This window comes from Onychomys torridus, chromosome 11 (assembly GCF_903995425.1).
Source record: "Onychomys torridus chromosome 11, mOncTor1.1, whole genome shotgun sequence".
Classification (NCBI taxonomy): Eukaryota; Metazoa; Chordata; class Mammalia; order Rodentia; family Cricetidae; genus Onychomys; species Onychomys torridus.
Window position 1 is genome coordinate 23,541,433 of NC_050453.1, and position 19,355 is coordinate 23,560,787.

Genomic DNA, 19,355 nt, shown 5'->3' on the forward strand with positions numbered 1-19,355 from the left:
TACTCAGAATGGAGGATGCCTCTGATGACCCTGTCATCTTGGTCAAGCCACATTACTTCACTGAGCCTCAGTTGCCATACATTTTAAAGTGAGGACACAGACCAGCTGGCTCTTGAGTTTCAGTTTCTTTGTCTGTAAAAGGGTACATGGCTCTCCACCCCACACAGCTGCTGGAGGTTTCCAGTACACTCAAATTTGAAACACTTTACAAACGAAGGCACCGGCTTCCCCGAAAGCAGGTCATGTTCACACTCTCCTACCTGAGGGCACTCAGAAATGGCTGAAAGCATTTTGAAAGCCATTTGCTCCCTTCTTAGTTGCAAGTATCTGGGTCCTCACCCTGCCTGGGAGCAAAGGAAGGATGACATCGAGACTCAGCATGGCACTTGAGACTTACCCAGTTTAAGGGGCAAGACAGGAACCAGACAGAAACGGTTTTGTCTGTTTATTTAAAAACAGAATATCATTTTATGTACAAATATACATATATTTACATGAAATATACATACTAGGACCCCAGAATCTCGGGTCCACAAGTCCTGGGTTGCTTGAGAATAGGCTGAGAGCCCCTCCTTTAGAGCAGATTTCAGGCCACACGGGGTTTGGATACTAAATCTCAGTATTCTGGCTGAGTAGGTTTGAGCAGGCTAAAGAAAAACATCTAACCCCACGCCCCACACATAGAAAGTGCCAGAAGAGTCCCAAATCGATGACTCAGAAAACCCTGGGGAAGGAGCTACTACCACCCTTCACCTACAGCAGCTGTTACCTTCCCTCACCTGGACTTCCGCCTTCCCTCACCTGGACTTCCGCCTTCCCTCACCTGGACTTCCACCTTCCCTCACTACCCTCTGCCCTCTACACAACTGAACCCCGGGCCCTCGACACCACGTCCCAACTCCGTGAAGGCACACATAACTGCAGACACAAGTAGGGGAAGGTTTGAGGGGTCAAGGGAGCCAAGCACCCCATCTCTATTCTCCTTTCCCAGTGTTTATATCTCACATCACTGGTTCCAGACTCCGGCAGCTGCCTGCTTCCTCTCCAGAGCCTCTTTGGGTGAAAGTGCCCTAGGAGGAGAACGTTCCAGAACCATAGGAATTAGCCCCTGCTGTGGGGTCTTCTCAACAGTCTTGTTGAATGCCTATGTGGGTTGTCCTTGCTTAAACAAGCCCAGTAAAAAAAAGCATGCTCATAAATCAAAAAGGGTTTTGTTTGTTTGTTTTTAAGTTTCTTTTCTCTTATTGGGGGAGTCTGAGCTGAACTCAGGAGGTTCCCTCGGAGGTTCGTTTACAGAAGGTATGTACATGCAGCAGGCACACAAGCCACCAGAGGGCAGAGGGCTTCTGTAACAGTTCAAGCCTCTGACAGACCCCTGGACGTCTGCTTCACACTTGCTCCCAGAGTGTGGGGGACACAGCTCCCCTGCTTTGGAGATCAGATTCGAGCTCCAGCTATGCCCGCACACCTGGATCTGGCCCATAGTCTCCACCTCTCACTTCCAACCTCTGCATCACTAATACTGCTCTGGGGTCTGAGGAAAATATCTGCATCTGCAGGCAGAGGTCACACATGAGACACGCTACTCACAAGCCACACCCTAGCAACGTTCTGCACACAGCCACGAATCACGAGTCACACACACCATTCACTTGGACTCTCAACAAGACAGCACAATGCACACCATGCTCCATGGACAGTCACCCCTCTGTGCACATACAATGGAGTGCCATGAATGCACACACACACACACACACACACACACACACACACACACACACACACACAATGATGGGAGGCACCCAACCAGTGGAGCCCTCCTGATGAACAGAAGGATTGGAGGTAAAAGTGGAGCAGTCAGTGGGCTGGGAAGTATCTTCCTAAAGAAATGCAGGCATTTAAGGAGGGTTCCCCCTACGTAGAGTTGAAATCCCCCATGGAAGCAGAAGAAACCAGGCCTGGGGAGGGAGGCCGACCTGGGTCAGACCAGGTGCCCTCGCCCGTTGATGTAGATGCCATTGCCTGTGGGTTTGGCTCTCAGGGTCCCATTCTCCTGAACAAAATGGTTCATAGCCTGTTTGATGCCTTCATCCTGATCCTCCTCCTCGTCCGTCCTCCCAGAGCCTGGAGACAGTAGTTCAGTCTGTGTTTCTATCTCTCTAACTGTGGTCAACGTGGAGTAGCTACGGCCCTCTGGCTCTTCACTCTGGAGACCAAGGACAGAGGCTAAGTCAGGAGTCAAGATCAAACGGGCAGGCACGGTGCGGGTAGGGCTGGGTTGTGATGGGGTCAGAGGTCGGGAAAGCACGCATGCACGGGTAATGGCTGTCCCAGAGGCATGGGGCTTGGGAAATTGGGGGTAGGGAGGGCAAGAACAAGTGTTATACATAGGGGTGGGGAGACAGAGAACAAAGGCATAGCAGAAATGGGGGGGGCGGGGCTTGCATGTGAGCCAGGGATGAGATGCAGGGGCTGGTATAGGGGGCTGCTGTCACACCACCTCTCGGGCCGGGAGAGTGTTGGGGACACCGGTGGGGCCGGGGGGCCTCACCATCACAGAGCAGCTACTGTTGTCCTTGAGACTATCGGGGTGGCCCTCCGCTCTCAGCCCTACACTCTCCTCCGGCTGCAGGGGCCCAGACACAGGGGAGGAGTTAGAAGAGAGCTCAGCCTCCTCCCCCAGCCTTTTCACCTCTCTCTTTCTCCGCCGGCCTCCTCCCTGATCACCTGTCCCCCAACCCATAGGTCCACGTGTCTCTGACACAAACATCCTCCTTCCCTCACTGACTCCCCCAAACCCACCCTGGAACCAGCACTGGTGGTGGATTCTTAGAGCAGCCCCCAACCCAGTGCTAAAAGGGCCTTGCACGGAGGAAGTCCTAGCAGCCCCAAAGCATCTATCCCGGCTAATTATCCCAGCCTCAGCTCAGCCCCAGCTATGAGTAAGCAGCCAGGCCTGGCATGGGGCTATGCTCCTATCTACAGAGGAGCCCAGACCCAAGCAAACCTGCGCGTCCACGCCCCACGCATGCGCCCAACCTTAGCACGCACCTGGCTCCGAGGGTCCGTATGATGAGAATGCAGCCTCCGGATGGAGTTCTCCCTGGTCAAAGTCAGCTCCTCCTCACTGGGAAAGACATCCTCTTGTCAGGAACTGAGAGCAGTGACAGCCTCCTAAGGTGAGCCTAGCCTGGCTGAGCCTGTGTAAGGTGACTGGAGGGTATGACTGCCAAACTACGCCTGCCACCGAGTATGTGGCTGCAGATGACCTGCGTGGCTGGAAGGCATGAGTGTTCCACATAGTGCTAAAGTATGCATAGTAGATGATACCTGGGGAATACGAATGTGTGTTTCTCTCAGGCCCATGGCTCCTCATCCAGCTGTGGTCGGGGTCCCCAGAGACTCTGCCCATCTCGGGTGGACTACCCAGTGTCCTTTCTCCTCTGTTCACCTCCTGCTTCACTCATCTCCGTCCTCAGCTCGCTTCTTCCACCCACCTGGTGTAGCCAGTACTCACTATTTCTGGGTCATCTGCTGTGCTTTCCGCCGGTGATACCGGGACATGAGGACCACTACCACCACCAGGAGGCAGAACAAGAGTGCAGCGATCACACCCACCACCACCACTGAGGCCGACACGAGGTCCACTTGCTTCCCTGGATCTTGAGGGTCTGCGGGAGACAAGCCAATGTCTGAGGCGCATGCCCAGATCCTTTCAGGAGCCACACCAAATCCCATTGCTACCCAATTATTATCCTCACAGAACACATGCACAGCGGCCCACTCAGCTTAACTCTCTCCAAAATATACTGTCATCTCCAAAGACATTCTTTCCCATTTCTTTCTCTGTCTTGCTTCCCACTGCCCACCCCCAACTCTGAACTCAGCATCCCTGTCTTTGTCCCCCAACCACTGTGCTTACCAAGAACTTCCACGGTGACCTGAGAATCCCTTGAAGAAAGTTCATTGCTGACATGGCAGACGTAGATGCCACTGTGCTCAGGAGTCAGTTGGGGAAAGCCCAGAGTATCCCCTTTTGCTCGTACCCCACTAGGCAGAGGTCCATCCAGCCTGAAGGACAGGGAAGCTGAAGGGTGCTGGCTGGGGCAGGCTAAGGCTGCCACCGCCCAACGTGCCCAGGCAGCTCTTCATCCCCTTCCCCCATGACGTCATCCAGAGCCTCAGGCTGTTCCCACGGTGCCCCTCCCTACCCTAGGCAGGTCTAGGCAGAGGCCCTTTCTCCCTGCCGCCCAGCCTGACCCGGGCACCCCCACACACACTTGGGGAAGATCCACACGCGTGCCATCCCACATGCTCCCACAGGCATCACGTCATCCAGCACCAGGTAACAGGTATACATGCTATCAAGTCCACACAATAGGACACTCCACTCCTAGCTGGGCTCAGAGGTGCTCGGAAACTGTGACTGCATGCTCCAACACCTATGACATTGCATGGTGGAGTAAACAAACCTGGCCCCAGGCACAAGGCCACATGTGTCATTCACATGTCCACATGTAAGAACATGCCTATCATAGGCTCACACACGTGGGGGTCCCACCGCTTTCTCTGGACTCTGAAAGAGCTGGTAGAAGTGGGTAGGAGTTTCTGAGGTGCTGGCAACATTGTTACAAGGAGTATTGGTATAACAGCAGTTATAGTCAGCTTTCTTTTTTCTCATGGACTTTTAGCACTCACAAATACTTAATATTAATATTTACTATAAGATTAATATTTACTATAGTTATATTTCATAGTTTAAAGTTGGGGGGGGGAGTCAAGAAGATAGCTATGTCTTCCCTATGGGTAACCATGCATTCCCTGGAACAAGCCAGTAATATTTACTGACTATGCATTTTTTTTTTTTCCCCGAGACAGGGTTCCTCTGTGTAGTTTTGGAGCCTGTCCTGGAACTCACTCTGTAGACCAGGCTGGCCTTGAACTCACAGAGATCCACCTGCCTCTGCCTCCTGAGTGCTGGGATTAAAGGCATGCGTCGCCACCACCGCCCAGCGACTATGCATATTTTTATATTGGTCTGAACATATGCCCTAACTTATCTAGGGTTCAGAATATGTGGTTCTAGCTTATAACGAGTTCATCCTTGCCCTGAAAAGAAAAGGATGATAGTCCCAAGCTAGGCCTTCCTTTCTCTAAGTATAGGCCCTTACCGTGTCCAGTTGTATGAGGGAGGGGGCTGTCCTTCACTCAGGCATTTGAGTGTAGCTCCTTCTCGGCCAACATGCCACAAGTTCTGGTCCTCAAGGCCCCTCACAGAGGCCTCTGCAAGGACTGGAGTGGGGGGAGGCAGGAGGAAGAATGGGAAGAGGCCTTAAGCCATGATTCTTTGAAGCCCCCCTGCCTTGCTGGAACAGCCTCCCTCTACCCTCACCCACAGCTCCTGGCCACACACACACACCAAAGCTCAGAGTCTATTTTACTTGACCTGTGCTGTGAGCCTGCACGTCCCTTGGGGTGACAGAGTTTCACACTCTTCCTGGATCTTCCATGGTGCCTAGCACGGTGCTACTCACAGAGCAGGTACTCACTAAATGCCTGACAACCCACCAGTTTGTCCATTTCTCTAGCAAATATTTGTTGATTTGTACCAGATGATAGTGTAGTCTGGGCTTGAAGTCTAATGCTGGGAACACACTATCAGTTACTGAACCTTTGTAGGATTTAAAATCCATGAGATGCTTTGCATTCATGGACGCTAATTCTCATCAAAATTGGGTAAAGTTGGTATAATTACACTCATTTGCTGGTGAAGAAAGTGAAGTCCAACAAGATGAAATACCTGTTAGTAAATAGCGGAATGAGGGCTTGTCCCAAGCCCATCTCCAAACCCTAAACCGTATATTTTGCAAGCACCTTCACGTCTATATTTATATTTTATTCTCCCATTAACACCGTAAAAATAAGGCAGTCTCTTCTACAAATCTCACAGAGACACCAGCCTTTAATCCCAGCAGAGGCAGAGGTATATCTGTGAGTTTGAGGCCAGTCTGGTCTACAGAATTAGTTCCAGGACTACACAGGGAAACCCTGTCTCAAAACAAAACACTAACCAAACAAACAAACAAAGGCTCACAGAGACCCCAGTGATTTTCCCAGGATACCTAGGTTGGCCCCCAAGTCTTCTGTCTTTGGATTAGACTGCAGACTCCCAGACTCGGGCTGACCCTCCTGGCATGGTTCAGGGTCATAGTGTCTTACTTCTATTTTCAGAATGTAGGGATACATAGGAATATCTTAGCCATATATCCCAATACTCACAGGCCACTTGGAGGGTGAGGGTGATTCTTTGGTCCTGGAGCAGGCCAGGGTGAGACACCACACAGGTAAGTGGCTGCCCATTCATGCTTCGGCTAGGCACCAGGTGGAACTCTGAAGTGACAGCAGCTGAGCGGGAGTGCTTGAAGGAACGGCTGGACTGTGTGCCTTTGACCTCTGTGTCCCAGGTCACGCTGGGGGCTGGGCTGCCCTCTGCAGTGCAGGAGGCTGCCAACGTCAGGCCTTGGCCCTCTTCTAGTGGTGGACCAGGATTCAGTGAAGGCAGGGGAGGCACTGCGGATGGTGGGGAGGGCCGGGAAGGGGTATGTGAAAGCTATGCACAATCGTGGTCAGGAGGCCTCTCTCAGTCCTACCCAGTTGCAAACTTCAGTCCCCTTTTCCTATCTCACCAATAAAAGTGCCAGATCAGTGGTGTAATTTCAAGTGTCTTTACATCTTTCTTCACTATTAGAATTTTTTTTTTTTTCTGGAGCTGAGAACCGAACCAGGGCCTTGTGCTTTCTAGGCAAGCGCTCTAAATCGCCAACCCCTAGAATTTTTTACTATATGCATAGGTCATTTAAAAATAAAAATAAAAATAGTTATAGAACTAATTAGATACTATCTGTGTAATAATAACAATAATAACCACTACTTATTATGTGTCAACTATTATGCTCAATATTTTGCATACATTATCTCATTTAATTCTGCTAACAAACTCATGAGGTGGGTATTATTATGCCTGTACCTCAGATGAGGAACACAAAGCTCAGGGAGACTCACTGATTTGTTCCAGGTCATCAGCTCTTCAGTGACAAAGCCTAGACTCACAGATTTTGTTTGGGGGGGGGGGGTTTCCTCAAATTCTCTATCCTCCTGACTCAGCTTCTGGAGCAGTGTAAGTATAGATATGGATCACTATGCCCAGCTTTATTTACACTCAGGCTTTGTTTTGTTCCCTCCAAGGCTTATGTTACTAATCTCTACCCAAAGCAAAACCATAAAGGCTCTAATTTTTACCTTCAAAATAGCCCAAAGCAAAATTTATTTGTGTGTGTGTGTGTGTGTGTGTGTGTGTGTGTTCTTACTTCTAGCTCCAAAACAGCCCAAGCACAAAATTGAAGACATCTTGGCCATCGGTCCAAGTTGACCAGCACCTCTGCAAGGTAGTGGTTTAAAAGGTGAATGTGGTCTTAGACGACATTCACTGAAGGCCCAGTCAAGGACTGTATTAACTCCCCTGCTCACATACAGCCACATCACAGCTGGGCCTCATGTCCACATTTGGGACTCCCACATTTTAAAACCAAAGCGCTTAGGATGATGAAGGAGGTTTTGCATTGATGTCTTTTGTAGAATCAGTAAAGGGCAGCTTGGAAAAGAGGGAAAAGCGGAGCCTGGCAGAGGTTTTCAGCTCTTTGAAAAGCTGTTCAGAAGAGTAAGTCCACACTCTACTGCTCCAGAAGGACAAAGGTGTACAGGGTGAAATTCGGGCCATCAGAAGAACAGCTCCCTAAAATATGTATTATTCCCCAGCTTTGGCGGCTTTTGGAGAGAATTTATGGATTGGGTGGGAGGGGCTGGTTAATCCTCCCTCACCCCTACAGGGCCTTATCTTTTATGTCTGCCTGTTCTGCCTCTGCCCCATCCATCTCTGCAATCCAGTCCTATCTCCTCCCACCCAATCCTGATCATGCCCAGCTGGCTCTACTTACCCAGAACACGGAGCCGCATCCGTGCCTGGAAGCTGCCGGCCGGGAAGGTGCTGACTCTGCACTCGTACTCGCCCTCATCAGCTTGCACAGCGTTGCGCAGGAGCACGGAGCCGTCCAGAGGGTCTCGCGGGGGCGGTGGTTGCTCCACGCGGTCCTCATAGGCGGGGCTCACATGAAGCCCGTATTTGGAGTGCAGTAGGGCCAGATCCCTGGGGGCCTCGTTTGGGTCCACCCGAGCCCATGCCACTTGCCCCACCTGCTCATCCGGATCCCCTCGGTAAAAGCAGGGCAGTTTTGCGTCCTGGCCCAGCACCACTGTCACTAAGTCCGAGGACTCCAGCTCACCCGCGGGGCATCGGCCTGCAGGGGGCAGACAAAAGCAGTCAGGCTGAGGGGGGCTGCCAGAACCAAGGGACCGCAATCAAAATGATAATGACAGCAAAGGCCGCCGGAACTGGAGCGGTTTGTGCTTGCGAAGCGCATTCAGTCCATTACCTCATTAGATCCACACAACATTCCCAAGAGGTAGGCGTTATTATCGCCATGTAACAGAGAAGGAAGCTGAGATCCAGAGGGAAGCAGCTTGCCTAAGGCCACAGAGATGATTTATGGAAGACTCACCCTTTTGCAGCCTAGGACTCTATTTGAGCAAAGAAACCCTAACAGGACCAGAGAGACATAGCTCCTACCCTCAAGAAGCTCATAGCCTTCCAGGAAATGGAATCTCTCTCTAAACATAGAACCAGGAAACCAGGGACAAATTTCACAGGAGGCCCAATCTACCAAGTGGGGTGAAAGTAAAAGTGAATGCTGATGTGTAAAATTAAAACACAAATATAATAATAATAATAAAAAGTAAATGCTTTGGGAAAGAACGGTGAGGAGCAACTGAAAAGGTTGAGAACGTTTGGTGCCTGGAATGGGGCGTTTGGGGAGGCCAAGGTCCATCCTGACAGGCCCTTGAGAACATTTTTCACATGGCTTGAAGATGAGAGGCCTGGATTCCCAGAGAGAAGGAGGTTTTCCATGTGGGAGGAATGGCATGAACCGAGGTTTAGGGGCAGGAACCAGCAAGTCACTGAAGACAGAAAGGGCCCCCAGGTCAGGGGCCTGGAGAGATGAGGTCAGGGCAGGCACACAGTAACTGTGTCAGAAGGTTGAGCCAGAATCACAGGACCAGGGATGAAGGACTAGTGTTTGGGTAATCGATGAGCAGCTGTATGAAGCATTTGGAAATTTTGAAATTAGATTCGTCTATTACATAACCTTATTGGCAAATAAAGATCCATTTCCTGCCCTCATGGAACCCCAGGTCTGTTTAGGAGGAAGAAATTCAAATGGTAGACATCTATCTATCTATCTATCTATCTATCCATCTATCTATCTATCTACTAATAAACAGGTATGGAATCATGCAATGATAATTTCTTTCTCTCTCTCTTTCTCCTCCTCTTCCTCTTTCTTTTTAAGACAGTGTCTAACTATGTAGCCTGCCAAGCTGGCTTCAAACTCACTTCCTCCTGCCCCAGCCTCCAGAGTGCTTGGATTTCTGGATGCATCACCACACCTGACTTGCAATGGTAGTTTCTGATTTAGTGTTTGATGATTTAGTGTTTAGTTTAGTCGTAGGTTGTTTGAGGGATGTGGGAGTCATAGGGAGGGCTTCGTGTATGAGTTGGGTGGGATCAGGAGGCCTGGGATACCTTAGAAAGGCATTATAGTTGTAAAACATCAGGATTGGGGGTGGGGGGGATGCGGATTTAGTTCAATGGTAGAGCGCTTGCCTAGCAAGCGCAAGGCCTGGGGTTCGATTCTCAGATCAAAAAAAACAAAAAACAAAAAAAACCCCAAAAATCAGAAGCGAACTTCTGCCAACTGGGGTTCCCCCATTGTCCTGTAAGCCTGTATTTAAGACCTCCAGATGGGGTCAAGATCATGATGGGGAAACCCACAGAGACAGCTGACCAGTGCTAGCTGGAGCTCACTGACTCTGGACTGACAGCTTAGGAACCTGCATGGGACTGAACTAGACCCGCTGAATGTGGGTGACAGCTATGTGACTTGATCTGTTTGTGGGGTCCCTGGCAGCAGGACCGGGACTTATCCCAGATGCATGAACTGGCTTTTTGGAGCCCATTCCCTGCGGTGGGATACCTTGCTCAGCCTTGATACAATGGAGAAGGAGCTAGGCTGTCCTTCAACTTGGTATGCCAGACTTTGTTGAGTACCAAAGGAGGCCTTACCCACTCTGAGGAGTGGATGGGCGTAGAGTGGGAGGGAGGTGAGGAGGTGGGAGTAAGGGAGGGAGGGGGAACTGGGGTTGGTATGTAAAATGGGAAAAAAAGTTTTAATAAATAAACATATATAATAATAAAAAAGAAAGGCATTATAGATACAGGTCAAGGTAAGCAACCACTAAGGAAGTGGGGAGCCTGGCTGCTGGTTCGGGAAGCAGAGAGAAGTGGACCCGACCTAAGGTAGGGTGTGTGTGCTGGGCGGCAGTGGAAAATATAGCTGGGGTAGGGTGGGTCCAAATAGCCCAGGACTGCCCATTGCCAGGAAAAGGAGTTCAAATTTGAACAAGAGGAAGTGGAGAGTCACCAAAGCTCCCCTGGCCAGCAAGGGGCACAAGGCAGGTACATCATGCAGTCTGACCAGAAAACAGATCATGGAAAGAGTCCGAAGTAGATACCATGAGGCCGTAACGCATCCCTGGCAAGGTGGTGCTGGGCAGAAAAAAGGGACATGGTGGTGGGGGTCACTGACTAGGGAGAGGTGAAAAACAGGAAAGACTCAAAGGTAACTGGATGTCTGGGACGATGCCTGGGTTTGTTATGAAAAAATAAACAAACCCAGGGCCAGGGGCCGGGCCAGGGCCAAAGAGTGGGATGGCAAGGGCTCCAGCTTAGAACATCCAACTCTTTATAGTCCCTGCCTCTTACCAGCAGCACCCCACACACCCTGTGGTCTGTCACCTCTGCTCACACTGTACCCCTGCCTGGAATGCTCTCCTCCCAGTGTCTGGTTGCTCATCACTGTCTGGAGAACTACTACTCATGCCTTAGGACTCTGCTCAGACATCATTTCCTCCTGAGTCCTCCCTCCCTCCCTCCCCTCCCCCACCTCCGGCAACGTCAGGTGTCCTGCCCCTGGCTTCCCTAGCATTCTGCTTTACCCCAATCATAGCACTTGAACCTATAGATTAGACTTCCTGTTTTCTTACTCTCCTTTCCCAAGGCATTGAGCTCCACAAGAGTCAAAACAGGGCCGTGTATCGCATATTAAAAACATGGTTTCTGATTTCATGCTCAGTCAGCGGAATGTGGTTTCCTTCCTGTCACATAATTGGACCTTGAATGAGTGTTTATTGACTGGCTGAATAAATGAATGAATGAATGAATGAAGCCAGGCATGGTAGCCCATACCTCTAATCCCAACACTTGGGGAGGCTCAGGTAAGAAGATCTTGGGTTCAAGGCCATCCTGGGCAACAGGGAGACAATGTCTCAATCCCCACCTCTCAAAAACAAAAGTAATATACAAATGGATGAACAGATGCATGAAAGAGATAGGTAGCAGAAAGACAGCAGAACCAAGAGGCATGCACAGTCCCGTAGATGGACTAGGCTGGGAAAGTGTTGGCATGGCAACCTTGGGGTGGGGGTAAGATAAACTGGCTCTCTGAATTCATTGACAAAGAGAGCATCTCTGGACCAGACGGAGGAAGAAGAGGATGGAGATGGGCAGCATGTAGTGAGGAAAGAAGCATGGACTAGGGCAGAGGGTTCCAGTGAGACAAATGAATGGATCCTGTGGCCCTAATAGGAGGAGCAGAGGGAAGGGTGCTGCTGCTGGGAGTTGGGAGGGCCCCAGACTGGACAGGACAGACCTGCAGGGCCAGATACCAGGGCCCTGACCTGCCTAAGCTGACATTGGTCCCACCCAGCCCAGCCTGGGAGTCCAGCTAACCACTTGCACCCCTCCCAGGTAAAGGGAGTAAGGTTGTCAAAGAAGGCTGGGGGTGGGGTGCGATATGGACTCTCCAGCTCACTCTGCTGCAAAACACTAATGTAGATTTAAGTCACAGTAATGTGGAGTGCAGGTCATGGGGACTCTAAGCCCTGCCCCACTAGGAAACACAAATCCTTCCAAAGATTATTTCTGTGACACTATCAGATCCCATATTTCCATCCTTAAATTTTCACTTTTATATTTATTTTTATTTTATGTGTATGAATGTTTTCTTGCGTATATGTGTACTATGTGCCTGGTGCCCATGTGGGTTAGAAGAGAGCATCAGATTTCTTGGAACTGGAGTTACAGGTGGCTGTTACCTGTCATGTGGGTGCTGGGAATTGAACCTATGTCCTCTGCAAGAACAAGTGTTCTTAACTGCCATCTCTCAAGCCTGTATATTTCCATCTTCATCCCTACACTGGCCCTCCTCCACCACAAGTCATATATGCTATCCCCCCAAATACCTCATTAGGCACAGTAAGAATTGGGTACCCACCGGGCAGTGGTGGCACATGCCTTTAATCCCAGCACTTGTGAGGCAAAGGCAGGTAGATCTCTGAGTTTGAGATCTGGTCTATAGAGCAAGTTCCAGGACAGGCTCCAAAGCTATACAGAGAAACCCTGTCTTGAAAAGAAAATTAAAAAAAAAAAAAAAAAAAAAAAAAAAAGAATTGGTACCCATCATATGCCTGAGTCTCCATCCTCAATGTCCCTAACCCATGAGTCCAAAATCCTCATTCTGAAGATACAAGCCCCAGTTTTTCAGACTGAGCAGACTGAGGAACCCAGTGTAACAGGAAAGTTCCTTTGGAATTGTTCCTACAAAACCCACACTGTCCTAAAGCCACTATTTAGTGGAAGTATCTCAGGCTGAGGCATCCCCACTTCCAATGGTCTTCAGTTCATCTTCTAAATAAAGAGATGAGTTAAGATACTTAGCCCAAGTATCCTTGTCCTGGGCTAAATGGACCCGGGAACCCAGGCTTCCAAGCCAGGGCAGGCCAAGATTGTCTCCTCCTCTCCCCCACCCAGTGCCTGCCTGGCGTCAGCATGATGATGTCACCAGACTGAAGGAGACACACCGCCTGCTTGGTGAGGTCACCTTATGGGCATGTAGTAGCCAGGCCAGGCCAAGCCCCACAGACCCTTCTGCTGCTGCATGTTGTTTGCTGAGGCTGGTGGCCTCTAGCTTCTGGGGCACTCCTCTCCTCCTGGCTCCCCACCTCTCCTCTCCAGGAGCAGCAGGACGCTGGTCAGGAGCCTTAGTGACTCAGAAGCTGCCACACAGCAGCAGGCCTAGCCACAGCCACCACCACCTTGCGCAAGGGAGAGAACAGGCCCAACTGGCCAGACGGGATCCCTGCCCTCAGCCTCCCCCACCCCTGGCCAGCCCCCCTCAGGCCTCTTTGGGGCCCTGCCCTTTGTGTACCCCGCCCGCTCCCAGACAGGTCCTCCATTCCTGGCTTGGGCTAGCTGACTACACCCGACTCTGTTCCTTGGCTCCAACTTTCCTTTCTGTATAAGGCTTGGCCTCTTGAGCTCAAAAGGAGAAACTGAGGCTGGCCCTTGCAGATACTCAGCCATAGTAACGTGTTTGAGAACAAGATCTTTTCTTTTGAGGAACTTTTATCCATCAGCATCTTCTGCTGGTGCATGAAAGTATATGCACACCTGGGGTCCCAGAAGTGTGTCTGTGTGACAGGGAATAACTGCCTGTCTTTTGTGTCTGAATGTCTGTGGTATCTTTGGATGACGGCTAGGCCAGTTTTTCTATCATGGGCATGAGAAGCTATTTTCCTGCATGTTTCTTTTCTTTTTTTCATGTGGAGCTGAGGATCGAACCCAGGGCCTTATGCTTGCTAGGCAAGCGCTCCGCCACTGAGCTAAATCCCCAACCCCGTTGCATGTTTCTTGTATGTTTCACACATGTATGTGTTCACATCTCTCTTTGGGGAAATATACATCCTAGGTTCTCTATACCCAGAGGGAGGAGCTATCTGTTAGCAGATGAACATATATGCACGCACCATTACGTATAAATCTCACCCTCTGAACACACAGTCCACATTCCCATCCAGCGGAACTCCGCACACATAGTAAATATTTTGATGTCGTTTATCTTGGCTTCCGCATGTCTGGCTCAGCTGCATTTGGTCAGTGTGTGGCTCTGGGCTTCTGCCCATTCGAATGTTGCCCCTGGCTTCTCTCCCCATCTCACCCCAAGACTTCAGGGCAGATTCATCTCAGGCACAAGGTGGAGGTAACCAGAGATGAGGTCACTGTCCCTCCAGGTGATGGGAAATGGCCACCAAGCCTCCCTGACAAACAAAACAAAGGCTCTCTCTCTCTCTTGCTCTTTGGGTTCCTACAAAAGGACTCCCACCCTTTTTACCCCCTCTGGCCACACCCCTGGGCCCCCCAGTACTTCTGGCCCCCCAAGCATAGATTCTTCCTTGGGAATCTCTGTCAGGGTTTTGCTGCTTGCCACCACCAGAAAAACCAGCTCTGGCTCTAGGCCTGGGGTAAGAGCTGTCTGGTGCAGGTTTGGTGGGAAGCAGCTTGCAGGGGGGGGGGGGGGGGACGACGGGATTCTGCCTGGGGCTAGGGGGAGGGGTCCAAGCAGTCTAGGGTCTCATTCTTTTTTGTTAACTCTTGCCTCCCTTCACCAGCTTCACCAGAGAAGGCTGTCGTAGATGTGTTAGTTTGAGGGAAGAAAAGACACAAGAGGGAAGTGTCTATAGACCCCCCATCCACCCAGGACAGGCGACACAAACAAAGCAAAACCATTTTGGTCCTTCCCGTGCCCATAACCTTGGCCTTGGAATTGAGAACTTTGGAAACCAAAACCTTTCCCTCCACCTTCACCCACCTCTCTCACTTACCCCCCACTTTTCCTAAGCCCCCCAGCTTAACCAGAGCTTCCCAAGCTGGGCAAAGCGCCCACCCACAGATTAGTGTCTAGGGAGGGGAGCCACAGAAGTATCAGGGAAAGAAGAACCATGGGGAGGGCAGTTCATGAGCAGCCAGCTCTGCCTTAGACACAGCTCTCAGCACAGATAAGTCCCCTAAACCCCCCGGAGCCAGAGTCTGAGCCCTGCTGAGTCACCACTGTGGGTGGGAGACCTAGAATTCAACTTCTCTCAAACTCCTGAGATCCAGTCCCCCCCCCCCCCCCCGCCCCTGAGTTCTGCCCACCCGCTCCTCCATTGTGGCCAGCTCTGCCTCATTTCACATCACAGCCCCAACCTTAGCCTTCAGAACAGTTTTAGAGAGATGAGTTGGGGGTGGGGCACAGAAAGCCATGGGAACAGCTCCTCAGGCCACAGGCGCCATGTTGACTCCTGTTCCAGTAAGAATAGAGTATGGTGCCCCCATTCTCCTCCAGAAAACAGGTGTGTGACTCCCCACTTAAAATGTAATTGCTTTAGATTCTGTTCCCAGTTCCAGACCCCAAAGTTCCTCTACTCTCTGTGCTCCTGACTCAGTTTCCCACTTTTCATTTCCATCCCTTCTTTGCCAGGGTAAGTTTTGGAGACTAGGTCATGCAGGCATTCTCTCCTTCCAGGCTTGCTTCCCCTCAGTGGCTCGTACCCATTTGCTTTTCCTGAGGACCCCCAGATTCTGAGGCTATGCTCTAGAAGAGCGAGCTGTGCACACTAAACTCCTCACTGCCGCTTCTGGAGCTGGGGTCCCTCCACTCCGGCTGCGTCACTAGAAAACACCTGGACGGAACCAAGGTCACCGGGGCCAAGGGCTTCCCTGGGATTCTCCTAGCTCTGCACACTTGGGCGGGGATGCAAACCTCCCTTTCTGGCTTCTCTGGGTTTGGGTAGGTCCTACAGGAAAAGGCCTGCCCACCTCTGTCATCGGGAGCAGAAAAGCAGGGATGGGGGCCCCTCCCTTTCTAGGAAATTAATTTAAACAGAAAGTTGATCCTAACCTTCAGCAGACAGAATTTAGAATTCACACAACAGCTTATGCCCAGGTCCTGCAGGACCCAAAGAGTTAGACACCGGGATCCTATTGGAAAGTAGTTTGCAGATTCAAGGCCCCTCAGCCCCGAGGCAAGAGATGGGGGGGGGGGTGCGGAGAGGGATGGGACCTCACCCGGAAACTCATCCCATTAAGGAGAAACAAAGAGCTGTGGTGTTGGAGGCGCCTCCCAAGCCTGGGCTCCTCTCTCTGGCAGGGGTGGGGCAGGGCCCTAGGGCTCCACGCTCTAATGGCCCTGGAGTTGGGGGGCAGGTGTCACTTTGCAATTGGGCTAGGAAGGCTGCATCCTTGGGAAGGGTCCTCTCGGCCACAGGGAGACTGATCAAATCTTCAAACACCACCAACACTCCACTTCAAGCCAGGAGCTGGTCAGTCAATCACAGGAGCCTAGTATTTCAGGGTCAAGAGGCCTGCAGAGACCGTCCAGTCCTTCTTGGCCTCCTGAAGTAGTCTCTTAGCTGTTCAAAAGTACCTAACAAATTAATGGAAGAAATGGGATCATAGCTCAAGGCTCCTGATGTCCAAATTTGTGGGGCATTGAGAGACATAAACTTTGTGTAGGTTCGTGGGCCTTTAAGAGGATGCCTATACATACACACAGGAGAGCCAGAATAGAGGTGATGGGACTATTAGTCCTTGGGCTATGGCCCCCTGTGGTCTAAGTTTCCAGGGATCCCTGGGAATAGCCTTCATCTCTGTGCAGGCTGAAGTACAGTGACATCCAATTAGTTACTAGCTTCCTGGGCTGCTGGAGACAGCCTTTCTCCTGGGCATAGCTTCTCTCAGACCTGGGTGAAGGCTGGGGTTCTACTGTTCTAGCCAGTTCTTTCCCTCTTCTCTGGGCTTCTATTAGAAAGAACAGTTGTGCATCATGGAAAAGGATGGCAGGGATAGTATCCTTACCAGTGTATTGTCAACATCTAGTACCATATGCACTCAACTATGCTGGGTTTTTGTTTTTGTTTTTGTTTTCTCTTTTCAACAAGGAGTCAGGTGACCAAGACACTAACCCTGGTTCTGCTTCTTACACTGAGTAATCTTGCAGATCTCACCTGCCCGTCTGTTTCTCTTAGTTTTCCCATCTGTAAAATGAAGGAGTTGGAGTAGTGATCTCTTTGATCCTACCCAAGTCCTGAGCCAGCATGATTCCATTCTTCAGGTGTGGGTAGATTCTACAGGAAAGTGTCTCTTGGGTTCCCTGACCCAGCAGGAAGCCCCGCCCTCTCTCTCTGTCTTAAACAGGTGAAAAGGGCCATACCATAGATGGGAATTAAGAGCAGGGGTTGTGGGTAAAGCCAGGCAGAGCTTGGAGCTCAGCATCCTGAAATTAGAGAGTGGACCGTTTGACCCTTCTGTTACAAGCCCAGAGTGAGGGCAACCTTGAATCCTGCCAGTCCAGGCATCTACGCCTTGTTCTTCTCTCGAGCTTCAGCTGAGAACAAGGGGGTGGGGTAGGGGGGAGTCACTGAGGGCTGCTGAACAACCCACAGTCTCTTGCTACTGTTTCTTGGGCTGAGGATCCTACTGTCCTTCACAGACAGGGCCCTGTCTTCCTAAGGAAAAAGAGTTCTCAGTTACGCCTTCCCCAGAAACAGCCAATGGCATCCTACTTTGGTCTCATTGTGTACCTATTCTCTCGCTCTCAAAAATGATACATTCCGATAATTTCTATACGTCCTGAATATATTAGGCAGGCAGAAAGTGTAAAGACTGTAGAGGCACTCAATAGACGAAATGGAGATAATAAATGAATAAAAGTGGACCATACCCCATCTAGAAGGCCCTTTACCTTCTAACCTCCCCCCAATCATATAAGAAACACATACCATTATTCTCCACCTATTAGTGTGTGTGCCAGAGAAGCAGAGGGGCTGGGGAAGAGGAGTTTCTTGGCTTTCCTGTAACCCCACAATGAGCACCTCAATCCTGCTGCTCCGAATATTATCATGAGATGAGAAGAAGACAGAAATGCCCACTACTCCCCAGACACCAGATTTCCTACACTTGGTGAATGTTGAGGCAGTTCTGAAGCTGAGTAGTAGGCCACTAAGCCTTCAGGAAGCCCTGGGGTGAGCAGGGTCCTTGGGTTCCACCTTTCAGCCCACCTGCACTGATGTGTGTGTGTGTGTGTGTGTGTGTGTGTGTGTGTGTGTGTGTCCACAGAGGCTTTGGCAAGCAAGACCTTAGCAGAGGTAGTTAAATTAGGGACTGTAGACATGAAATGGCTTGGCCTTGGAGCAGAGAGGGGACTTAAGAAGCAAGAGCTACATTGGTTCTTCTGAGGGCACTGATGGCAAGTGGAATGAAGGGGAGAAAGAGATGATCTTCTTCACCTAGAGTCCAAGGAAAGGGAATGTTTGCGTATGTGGTGCGTTCGTGTGTGAGTTTGCATGCATGCGTGTGTGTGTGTGTGTGTGTGTGTGTGTGTGTGTGTGTGTGTGTGTTCCTGTCTCTGCCAGGTAGGGCTCAGAAGCAAGAGATCTGATGGTTCAGGCAAGTCCTACCTGTAAACGATGCCAGGAACAACAGCAGCAGCCAGGCTTCAGGGCCCCACATCTCGGCTCCCAGGGACAGGGGCATTGGCCTACAAGCAGACCTGCCCAGTGATTCTGAGGTTCCACGGAGTTCTCCCTGGGAGCCGGTTCTGGAACTGTGTAAAGCTCTGACCCAGAAGGCAGGAAGTCACGGAGTCCCCAGGCACAGACGTACCTGCCTATCCCACTTGGGTCTCCACTAGGGGACCCAGGCCCCAGTTCTACCCACCCAGCCGTGGCTATTACCCCCAAAAAGCCGTGATCGGGAGCCCTGAGCTCCCCCAGAGCTGCTTCCCACGCCGTGGCCAACAACGAAGGCAGAAACCTGGGAACCTGCTAAGCAGGTCAGAACAGGTGCGTCTCCGGGGGCCGGGCCTGGCACAGAGAGGAGACTCCGCAGCCACCGCCCCCACGGCCTGGGCTAGCTAATGGGCGCCAGGGAGGGAGGGAAGAAGGGAAGGATCTGGGTGCGGGTAGTGGGATCTCATCTGCAACAGGGGCTTTACCTGTGAGGGTATGGTCTATGGTCGGCGCTGTGAGGGGGAGCCCCTAGTAGGAAAGTGGAACAGGAGGCCTGGGTGTCTTAAAGAGGGAGGCACCAGATGTGTCTGAGAATGAAACCAACGCTCTTATATGCCAGCCAGGTCAGCTGTTTCCTGGGGTCCTTGACAAGTTCCTCAATCTCCTGAAGGGCTCAGTTTTGGTACCACAGAATCAGAGAACTGAGGAGGTCCCTGATCTGCTGGCCCAAATACCTCATCCTTCAGAAGGCCTACATTGGAGAGTGGACTTGCTAGAGAACAGTCAAGTTAGTCTGG

General features: G+C 50.9%; 1 protein-coding gene across 2 annotated transcripts; it reads right to left on the reverse strand.

Moving 5' to 3' along the window:
- Positions 1–473: 473 nt before the first annotated feature.
- Positions 474–19,105, reverse strand: Nectin4 (nectin cell adhesion molecule 4). 2 transcript variants are annotated; one of them, XM_036203046.1, is made up of 10 exons: positions 19,044–19,105; positions 18,508–18,665; positions 7,995–8,354; positions 6,280–6,570; positions 5,172–5,292; positions 3,923–4,071; positions 3,518–3,671; positions 3,052–3,127; positions 2,552–2,626; positions 474–2,206 (listed from the first exon to the last, which is right to left on the reverse strand). In XM_036203046.1, exons 2-10 carry the CDS (start codon positions 18,581–18,583, stop codon positions 1,982–1,984), a joined length of 1,527 nt encoding a protein of 508 aa, XP_036058939.1. In that variant the 5' UTR covers positions 18,584–18,665; positions 19,044–19,105; the 3' UTR covers positions 474–1,981. The 2 variants fall into 2 exon arrangements, with proteins under 2 accessions (XP_036058939.1, XP_036058940.1); XM_036203047.1 differs by lacking the exons at positions 2,552–2,626; positions 19,044–19,105 and having other exon boundaries at positions 18,508–18,738.
- Between the last annotated feature and the right edge of the window lie 250 nt (positions 19,106–19,355).